The sequence below is a fragment of the Anas acuta genome, chromosome 2, assembly GCF_963932015.1.
Source record: "Anas acuta chromosome 2, bAnaAcu1.1, whole genome shotgun sequence".
Taxonomy (NCBI): domain Eukaryota; kingdom Metazoa; phylum Chordata; class Aves; order Anseriformes; family Anatidae; genus Anas; species Anas acuta.
In genome coordinates this window covers 33470299-33480464 of record NC_088980.1, presented here as the reverse complement: position 1 = coordinate 33480464, position 10166 = coordinate 33470299, and the positions used below count along the sequence as shown (strand labels likewise).

The window sequence follows — 10166 nt, the reverse complement described above, 5'->3', positions numbered from 1 at the left end:
ACAGCCTTAGTATGAAAAGCTGCTGGGTTGCTCTCAGTTACACACATGCACACAAGCACTAGCTTGGACTGCACCACATCATAAAACAAATAGTGAGGAAGCCAACATACAGAAATGAGGGCACAGCCTTATCTTCATCCTGTGAGGGGTGTTTTGTCCTTCAGTCTCTACAGCTGTAAATCAATCACTTAATCACAACTGAGTAGTGGTAGCAATTACTAGTAATAGCTAACTAATAACAACTAGTAATACCACTAAAAGTATTTTTGCTCTAAAGAAATACTTTATATATTTATATTTATTTATTTATATATAAATATATAAATAATACAGTAATATAGCACAGTAATAGTTGAAAAATAGAAAAAGCTGCCTTTGGAAGAAGTCTTTCTTCATGCAAAAGCCTGCAATGCTATTTTCTGATTTCTTTATTTAATCATTTTCTTTTAGTCGTCAATCTAATTTTTCTTTATTCCTCACAATGTATATAAGTGTGTGTATGTGTCATCTCTCTCTCTCTATATATAGATATAGGATATATAAATAAAAGTAACCAGAATTTCCCTTATCTGTCAGCCTCTGTTTATGCTCCTGTTCTCATCTGGTAAAGCAGGTGGTGCAAAAACTTATTTCTTGTTAAAGGGAACACAGAGTATTTGCTGGAAGTCAAAGAAATACAGTGAATACAGACTCCTCAAGTTTCAAGAAAAAATGCATTTGTTTTATCCAAACAAACAAATAAACAAACAACAACAATAACAGAAACTGTCATTTTTATTTTGGGCATAAAATGACTGGCATAATTCTCATGTCTGTTTGCAGAAAACTAAAAGATTGTGTTTGTGAACAAAATAAAAACTAATTCTGAGATCACACATCATGAATGAGTGATTAACTAACACTAGGAGCAAAGTTGTTTGAGTTATAGTGCAGTTTTCTTTGGAAGGGACCTCTGGAGGCCATCTGGTCTAACCCTTGCTTAAAGCAGCTTTTGTAAGAGCAGGCTTTGGTGCCCCAGCAAGCTTTGAATGTTGTTGATGTTGGAGGTTCTGCAGTCTGTCTGGGCAGCTTGTCCCTGTGGTTGTCCATCCTCAAAGAGAAAAAAAAAATCCCTTTTATCTGTGTCTGATGGTTTCCTTTTGTCATTACATTACATGCTCTTGGCAAAAGCTAGGCTTTATCTCTACCTTGCCACTGAGCTATTGAAGACCACCACAAGATTCCTCCTGAGCCCTCTCATCTTAGAGCAAACCTAGTTCTTTCAACCTTCCCTCTTGTGACTAGTGTATGTAGAAAGGTTTGGAGAAATCCTAAAATTAGTGTGGCATAGGAGTGAGGAATGAGAAAGCTCTGTTGAGGTCTGAATTGGGAGTACTGCTTGTCCTGACAACCTGAGGTCCTACATTGCAGTGGGTAGAAATGCTTTGTCAGCAAGTACGTTCAGGTCATTTTAGTAACACTGATAGAAACCATTTGGAGGAATGTCAGAAGCAGAAAATAACTTGAATAATATAATTAAGTAAACCATAGAATAAATGTCCCAGCACTTAGTGTTGCGTGCAAGATTTAACCAGCTAAAGGTTTCAATATGCGTAGTTCATGCTTCTCAAAAACTATGCCTACATGTTCATCAGCGTACATGGCAATCACGGTTTTCCATCTTCTATTAATAAAACCTTGTCTTCTGAAATTTTAAAACAATTTATCTGGTGGAAAAGTTGCTTGGCTGGAACCATCCAGCAGAACCAACCAGGGTGGTGGTGTTTATGATGAGGATTCTTAGTGCTGAACTCTGGCTTATTTTGTGCATATATCTACTCGTCTCTATGAGAGTTGATGTGCTTGTTAAATAAGGATCTCATCTGCAGTGGAAACATACTGTTAACTGTGTGAAACAGTCTTCAAAACAGTGATGTATTCTTTAGGCTTTTTTTTTTTTTTTTTTTTTTTTTTTGAGTTCCTGTTCCTGCCATGCACACAGGAATAGATAATAGATATGGTCTTCTTCCTTTCAACAATATATTGTACCTTATTATTTTTTGTCTTCCTCTGCAGAAACTCTCCTGGATGACTTCCTTCTCACGTACACAGTTTTCATGACAACTGATGACTTGTGCCAGGCTCTTCTGAGGCAATATCCTTTTAAGTGTTGTATTAGCAGGCGTCACACAGTGACACCTAAGTTTGTATACTGTCAGGCCTAATTCATAAAAACAGTGCAAATGCTGTTTTTTTTTAAAGCTATATAAATCTTCATAACTTTTACAAAAATAACATTTAAGATCAGGTTTAAACATACCCAGAACATAAATGTAAATTCTTAGAATACTTGTGTAATATACTTCAGAATATGTTAAGAGGAAAAAAAATGAAGTATTCTACAATGTCTGTACCTTTTGTCATTTTGATACAATATATAAATCATTTTGAGACAAAACAATTTTTTTCTCCTATTTCCAATTATTTCCATAAGCTATGGTGTATTGCTTGAATGATCTTGCAGGTATAAAATGAACCTTCTTTTTTTACTTTCTTTTCTTTTTGCCGTGAAAGCATAATCTTTTCACTTAATGAAAAAAAGAATAGTGAAGGGACAGGAACAATGTATAAAGTGAGTACCTTGTGTCATTTCGTATTTCTATTTGTGAATAGATAACAATAGTGGAAATAGATTCTTTTACTCCCCCCCCCCCTTTTTTTTTTCTGAATAGCGTTATTTCTGCAGATAGTATAATTTGTGCAGGGAAAAAGAACTGACTTCTTCTGCTCATTTTTTGTTGTTGTTGTAGTAATGATGCATTGTCCTCCTTCATACAGACGTTCACATTGGCATCTGTGTGCAGGACAAAGGATCATTCCCACTTCTACAGGAAAGATATGACTCAACATTGTATAACTCCTTTTAAACCGTTTTTACGTTTTATAGACTTCTCTCTCTAGTATAGAAAGGAGAAAAAAAACATGTTGACACAGGGGATGAAATGACATTTCTATTGCTGAGTATTTCATTCCAAAAAGTTGAAATTCCTAACGTTTCAAAGAGGATAAATATGCATTTATAACTGAACAGTTTAGTGAAAAAAACTTTAATTACTAAACAACAAACAAGGTGATTATGAAGTTTTTCCTGTCACTTGATTCAGTGAAGTTTCAGTGAACTCTTAGTATATTTTTCCCTTAACCTACTGTACCTATTGTGCAAAGAACTATCAAGGGAAAGAAGACGACTCTGATGTATCCTGTAGGAAACGAAAAGTTTTGCATTTGGTTTCTCAGTGGACTTCTCTCTATAAAGACTGGTTACATGAAGATGAGCATTTAAAACAATTTTTAAAGGTATTGAAACACTTCCTGATGCATTTCATTGTTTAATTATCATGTTTTGTCTAAAAAGCCTCAACAGTGAAAATTAAAAAAGCATAATTTTTCATATTTAAGATTAGTTCTAAATATCTATTTATAAAGAGTTTTTTGCATGTTTTTCCTTAATGCCTTAGAGGAAGTCATGTTGAACATGCATCTGTTATTCATATATTCAAAATGAAAAAAACATTACTTTCAGGTATGAAACTTATAAAAGTACATGCAGTCTAGAAAATGGGGAAAAATTAAGAAGGTAAGAAATAAAACTACAAAGTTGTGGAGGTTCCTTAGACACACTGGTCTGCCAGAACAGGGTCTACAGTCAGTATGATCATGGATGAAGGGCAAGTTTTGAAGCCTTTGTCTGAGGTACAAGGAAGAGTATAATGTTATTCCACAATGTTTGTATATTGAGAACAACACAGCTTTATGCATTTTTATTAAATGCATAAATATTCTGCCCCTCTTAGCAAGTATCTGAGTACCAAAACTTTATACTTGCCTTGTGGATTCGCAAATAGCCATGCTTCACTGGGCCAAGATCTATTAGATCTAGCCAATTGTGTTTTTTTTTTTTTTTTTTTCTCCCTGCTGATAGAAAAAGTATTTTGAGAGAATTTGTAGGATTGATCTTTCACCTTTCTTGAAAACTTTGTCTTGTAACTGGAGATCTTCCTGAGGGCCTTTTTGCTCTGTTCAGTCATTCACTCAAGTAAAAAAATGAATATTTAACTAAATTTGAGGAAAGTCTTGACTCAATTTAAAATGTCTGCAAACATGAGGAAGTGAAGAAGAACATTTATTTTGAAAGTCTAAATCAAATTATTATAATTTCGGATGAGTGGTGATGGTGTGGTATGTCCTAAAGCTTCTGAATGGATTGTTCAGAACTAATCCACATTTCATGTAACAGCCATAAGTGCCATTTTATCTTTGTTTGTAGACTAGTGAGTTCAACGTTTTACGTTTTCACTTGGTGTTGATAAAAAGAGTGCTTCTCTGAAGACAAACTGAGCATTGAACTAGCCTGAAAATTTAAATAGGGACATTCTCTGCTGATTGCATAAAAACAAGGATGAAACTTATTTCAGTAGGCTAGTGCCTGAATTGATTTAGACTACTGATGTGACACCTTAGATTTATTTTTGAGTTATCAGATGTTTGCAGATACTATTTTATTTTGTAGACGATATACCGGAATGTATTAGATGATGTATACGAATATCCCATTCTTGAGAAGGAACTGAAGGAATTTCAGAAAATACTTGGGATGCATCGTCGTCAGTAAGTATTGATTATATTTGTGATCAAATCTCATTTTATTTAAAGTGTAATTTATTTTTGTTGGCATCTTGCTGGAATTCAGTAAAGATAAAGGGATGAGTGATACAAATACTGTATTCATTTTTACAATACATCTCGTCTAAAGGAAAGCTAGATTATTCCATTTTATCTGATGTTTGTTGGGTGAAGTGTGTTCTACAATTGCTCCCATCAATTTTGATTGTGATGATTTCCAAGTAAAGCAATAGTGTGTGGAAAAACTGGCAAAATGTAATTCAGAACCAGCAGTCTTTGACTTCAAACAATGCATTCTCTCTCCTCTTCCCTGCAGTATTGAGAAGCAAATCTCTTTTGCAGTGGTTGCGTTAGGGTTACTGTTTTACTAATAATTACTGTATTCGTGAAAGATATTTCCTTGGCACATTTTTCTAACAAATGGAATAATTTCTGTGATTTGTCCTTTTGGGAAATTGAAAGAGCTGTGACCCTGGCTGGCACTGGTATCAGTGTCCTCTGGGATCTCATAGACTTTCTTTTTTCTGCATTGACTTTGTACTTCACAGAAGAGTTTTCAGGTTGAGTCAGATGCCCTTAGCTTTCACTGAAGGAGCTCTGCAGCTATGCTCTGGTGAACATTTAATGTTAAAAAAAGCTTTTTTATGTTGTAAACTTAGATAGCTAGAACTTCCTAATCTTTGGATGGAAAGAATGATTTGGATTTTCCTTTTTGTTTCAGCACTGTAGATGAATATTCACCACACCGAAAGGTAACACAAGCCTGATTCTTGCTGGTTGCTAGCTAACTTACAATCTCACTTTCTTTCCTCCTCTCCACTTTCACATCTTTTCTTGCTGTCTCAGTTGAAAGTGACAGGTGACCAAAAACATGACAGGATACATCAGTGAGGCTAGACCTGCAACATTACTTAAGGATTTTTTTTTTTCCTGCCAGTGTAGCCTAGATATCAGTTGTGTGAACTAACCTGCAGTGGCTGTGACAGTATTATCATCTTAACAATACGTCCTGAGATGTCAGTGTTGAATATTTTGAACAACAAAGGTCTGGGAGCACATCCTGCCTGGCTGGATAGATGCGGCAAACCAGCCTGAGCACAGGCGTTGACTGCAGGTGGCAAGTAAACAGAGTAAAGGGGGATTTGTTGTGACAGGGACAGAGAAAGAAAGAAAGAGAAGAACATGGATTTGTCTATTTAACCAGAGGTAAAAGATGCAACTGGAGAATGTTTATGTATGAACTTTGCAGAGGTGAACTGCTGAGCTAGTGAAGTCTTCTGGATTGAAGCTGTAGCGTATAACAAGCTTAAAATGTTACTGCAGAAATGTAGAGGGCAGAACAGTGAAATTGCCAGGTAGGCTGATTGGTACATAGGAAATGTATATATATAATAAGTGCATAAGAAATTAACTCTGCGCATGATTACAAATAACCTTGAAATGTCAAGGCTGCTTGGTCTAGGCACATCTCACTTCCTCAGAAATTCCCACCTTTGCCATTATTTAGTAAGCAACTCCCAGTTTACTGATCCAGGAAAGGGTGGGTGGATTTCCTATACAGAAACCTCTTGGCCAGATGTATGCGCTGAATGCTAGATTCTGTGAATTACTGCTTTGTAAAGGGCAGGAATGCAGAGAGTCATTGTTGTCTCTTTTTTTTTCTTTTTTTTTTTTTTTTTCCTCCCCCACTCCCTCACAGAATAAAACCTTTTTCCACCAGTTCAGTCTAAAGGAGAGCTGGCTGCAGCACAGAGGAACCATGAATGAAGCAGAAGAAAGTAAGTATGACTGAAAGAGTGGGGGAAAAGCCTAGTGCACTGCCTTTAAATGTCAGGGCAAAATTGTTTCTGAGTAAGGGCTGCCTGTAAGGTACACTTTATGAGACATACAGATTCTGAACAGGACCCTAGGGCCACAAACAAGAAAGGTTTGGCTGTATGAAGATTATCTTTCTGACTCCAGCTTTGCAGGGTCTCAGTGGTAGAATGATACCTCAAGGGCTTTCCCCCACCCAGTTCCTCCAGTGGTTCTGTGACAGAGCTATGTGATTCACAGGAGAGGCAGCCTATCCAACAGACTTTATTCCTGCCCTGTGTCATGATTTCAGTCTCTTGACCGAGATGTTGGGTGCAGGAGGTGAATGAGCCTGTCAGGTTAAGTGGGGCAGGATCTGCTAACTCTGAGAACTGGTGTCAGTTCCTTCTCTCCTCAAAAACCTTTCCTTCTGGAGGTTGAGATGCCACTATGCTTTAATGTCAGCCATTTCAAAATATGACTTCCCTTCATTGTTGGTAATGCAATAATAAAATTAAGCTCTCACTGTCCCGTAATGCCTTCAAGAGGAAGTAGGCAGAGAGGAGAATAACACCACGCAAATCAGCAGAGAACAGGCAGAAAAATCCTCTCCTGGGAAACCTTGCCCTTTAACAACAAATCTTTATTTCTCCTTGGGAACAAAACTCCACAAGTTCATGTTGAGTCAAGATATTTTTAGTGCTCATTTGTGACATGGCAAAAAAACTGCTCCATTAGTGCCAAGTCTTTTTCTACACTATGTTCTGCTGACAGGTAGCCTCTTTCTGCGCCTGAAAATCTTCTTGAAGTTTAGGCTGACAAAGCTGCTTCTAAAAATGTAATTTCTGGATGAGAACCCCCACATTCATTTTTCTTCTTAAAAAGTCTGATACCACTCATGAGAAGGAAAGGTACTGGCACAAGAGAGGGGACAGATCCCATGGCCATAGGGACAGGAAGAGTAGAACCCAGCAAGGCCATATGTTGCTTTGCTCTCTCTCTTTGTGAGTGTGAGCCATGGAAGATGCTGGGACTGAGGGAATGAAATAGAAAAAGTGGGGCTGGGGAGAGGAGAGAGAGATGCCTGGGTGTAACAGAGGGAAATGGGATGGGCTGTGGAGTGCTGCCAAGAGATGGTGCTTGTAGAGGATGGGTTTGTCCAAGCCACGCCATGCCTCTTGCCCTCAGGGCCAGAGGTCAGACTAGAAGCATTTTATCTCCTAATATAATGTTACGTCTCAGGGTTGTTTACAGCCCGTGCCCACAGCCTCCTGGTGGCATTCCCTCCTGCATCTCACTGAGGGGCAGCGTAGGCTCCTGAAGGGATGTCATGGTCCATGCCTATAAATATCATGGATTTGTGGAGGGGAAGAGGATCAGTATGATGGTTGTTCTCAAGGACCTGATTTTGTGGGTTGGTTCAATGCTAAATAAAGGGTATGTCAACAGCTCAATTATAAGTTAATATATTGCTGTCACTTTCCCCTCCCAAATGGCAGAGGTGGAGTTTTCAAACAAATTCACTGTAGGCAAGTTGTGTTGTGCTCTACATATGGAGGCCAAATATTGCTGTCTTATTTTTTTCTACCTTGCATTTAGAGTGCTTGATATATCTACCTACTCTATATAGAGTTTGATATATCTACCTTTTCACTAGTTTTATGCATTCTGAAGACAGATTCTGACACACGATGAGCACATGGTTTACTGTCTGCTAGCAGATATAGGTTAAGAAAAAAATTATAAAATCAAATGACTTTTCTTCCCCAAGGTTAAATGTTAAGTTCCTCCTTCCTTCTTATCTTTGTTTTTCTTTTCTACAACACAAAAAAGATGCTCAGTAAGATAGAGTTCTTAACCACTTCTGGCATGGTCTCAGTTAATGACAGTGCCCTGAAGCTGTGAAGATTTGTACAACAGGCAAAATTGCTACATATATTTGTCAGTAAAAATACAACATTTCTGGAGAAGAATAGTATTATCTTATACTGTCATGGTAGTAGCCTGTCTACGCTAACCACTTAAGTAGAAGAAAACAAAAATTTTAAGCACTTAAGTGAGTAAGGAATCCAGAGCTGTGGCAATTTTCATTAGCAGATGTCATTTTGAAACATCTGTGCCAGTCTGCAGGTCTGTTTCTTTCCTTTTAAGTATGGCAGCTGTATTTCAAATATCTGAATACAGCAAACTCAGAAAGAAAAAAAAAAAAGTAAACCTAAAATTCTGGGAAACAGGGATCGTACGTCATTTTCATAGCAGAAACAAGCTACTGCTTGAGCCAACCACAGCGTTACCGATGGGAATCTCCCTCCCAGAGCCTAAACAACTCTTGGACTTCCGTGGAAGTTTTGAGCCCAGGGAATTTCTCCAAACCAGTCCCTTTTATGTGTGCTGCAAGTGACTCAGGAAGAGAGTTTTGGAACAAATTGCACTGCAGTTCAGGCAGCCTCTGCTGGTGCTAACATACCCCAGCAGTGCATGTAGTTTAGATGTCTCTCGAGGAACTTACTGCTCCAGGTGAAAGTGGAAGGGCTAAATAGTTTCTGCAGCAGAAGAATGGTGATTTATCTGAACCTAAAAGGAAGGGGCAAAATGTGGTAACAGCTGAGTTTGCAGAGAAAATAGACAGCAGGGGAGGTTGTCTGCTATACATCCTCATGGTAGGATTTCTTGAGTAGGTGTTGCTGACATGCATCCATGGAAATGCATCTGTTTGTCCCAGTCATCTCCCAGGAAGAGGGGGTGGTGAGGGGGAAAATGGTGATGGTTGGTGCTTAGTTTCACATCCCTGTTGGGCAGGGTGCGGGAGCAGCCCTTCTTGCAGCTGGGGTATTGCAGAGACTGGGTATGTGCGTTCCCCCCTTTTCTGCTGGGGTCTCTGACTTCTGCTGAGCCTGCCTTTCTTCCTCTGTGCAGTATTCTGCCGTGTGTATATAACGGAGCACTCCTATGTCAGCGTGAAAGCTCAAGTAACCGCTTCGGCGCAGGAGATCCTGAAGATTATAGCGGAAAAGATCCAGTACCCAGAGGAGGAGCTGGCACTGGTGACAGTCACGTTCTCTGGTGGTAAATACCGTTCCTTCATCCAATTACTCACCCTTTAGTGCATCACCTTAAGGGAGGGCTGACATTTTCTGGTGCAAGGATACAGCTGTTCCTGCATGGGCCCACAGCTGGATGACCAGGGAACAATGAGGAGCTGCATCCCAGAGTCGTTCCCATGGCAACAGCTCATTCTTGGGTCCTGCCGGATGCGGTGTTTCCATGCTGGGAAGGGAGTGCAAAGGACTGTCCGTATCCATCAGTATTACAAGATATTTTTTTTTGTTCCCCACAGATAAATCTACTTTCACATCTAAATTAATTTGGAAGGCAATGAGGCATGGTTTGCTTTTAAAATATAAAAGGGAATAGCAAATACTGTATGTGTGACTGCTTTCTTATTTACAGCATGGGGAATGAATATTCTCCAGGAGAAAGGAGGGAGACATGTATTTGCACAGTCAAGATACTGAGGCAGTATTGCTTATGACTGACATTTTTTGCCTGTTAGTTCAGTGTTTCTCATTTACCAAGAAAGGCTTATTGTCTTTACGTGGAGGATCAGACTGATTGTGGGCTGACACTAGGGACCAGCCAAAAGCCAAGATTTTGTTTGGTGTCTGTCAGGCCTCAAAATCACTGGTCAGGTTTTTTTCTTCATTGCGGTA

General features: G+C 38.7%; 1 protein-coding gene across 1 annotated transcript in view; it reads left to right on the top strand.

Moving 5' to 3' along the window:
* The window catches only part of RAPGEF5 (Rap guanine nucleotide exchange factor 5), a 161556-nt gene that overhangs the window by 123945 nt on the left and 27445 nt on the right, over positions 1 to 10166 (top strand). Inside the window, exons 12-17 of the mRNA XM_068674166.1 lie at positions 2056 to 2134; positions 3192 to 3336; positions 4550 to 4647; positions 5384 to 5414; positions 6362 to 6440; positions 9373 to 9522. Coding sequence (XP_068530267.1) covers positions 2056 to 2134; positions 3192 to 3336; positions 4550 to 4647; positions 5384 to 5414; positions 6362 to 6440; positions 9373 to 9522 — 582 coding nt within the window. The remainder of the gene's footprint in view (positions 1 to 2055; positions 2135 to 3191; positions 3337 to 4549; positions 4648 to 5383; positions 5415 to 6361; positions 6441 to 9372; positions 9523 to 10166) is intronic.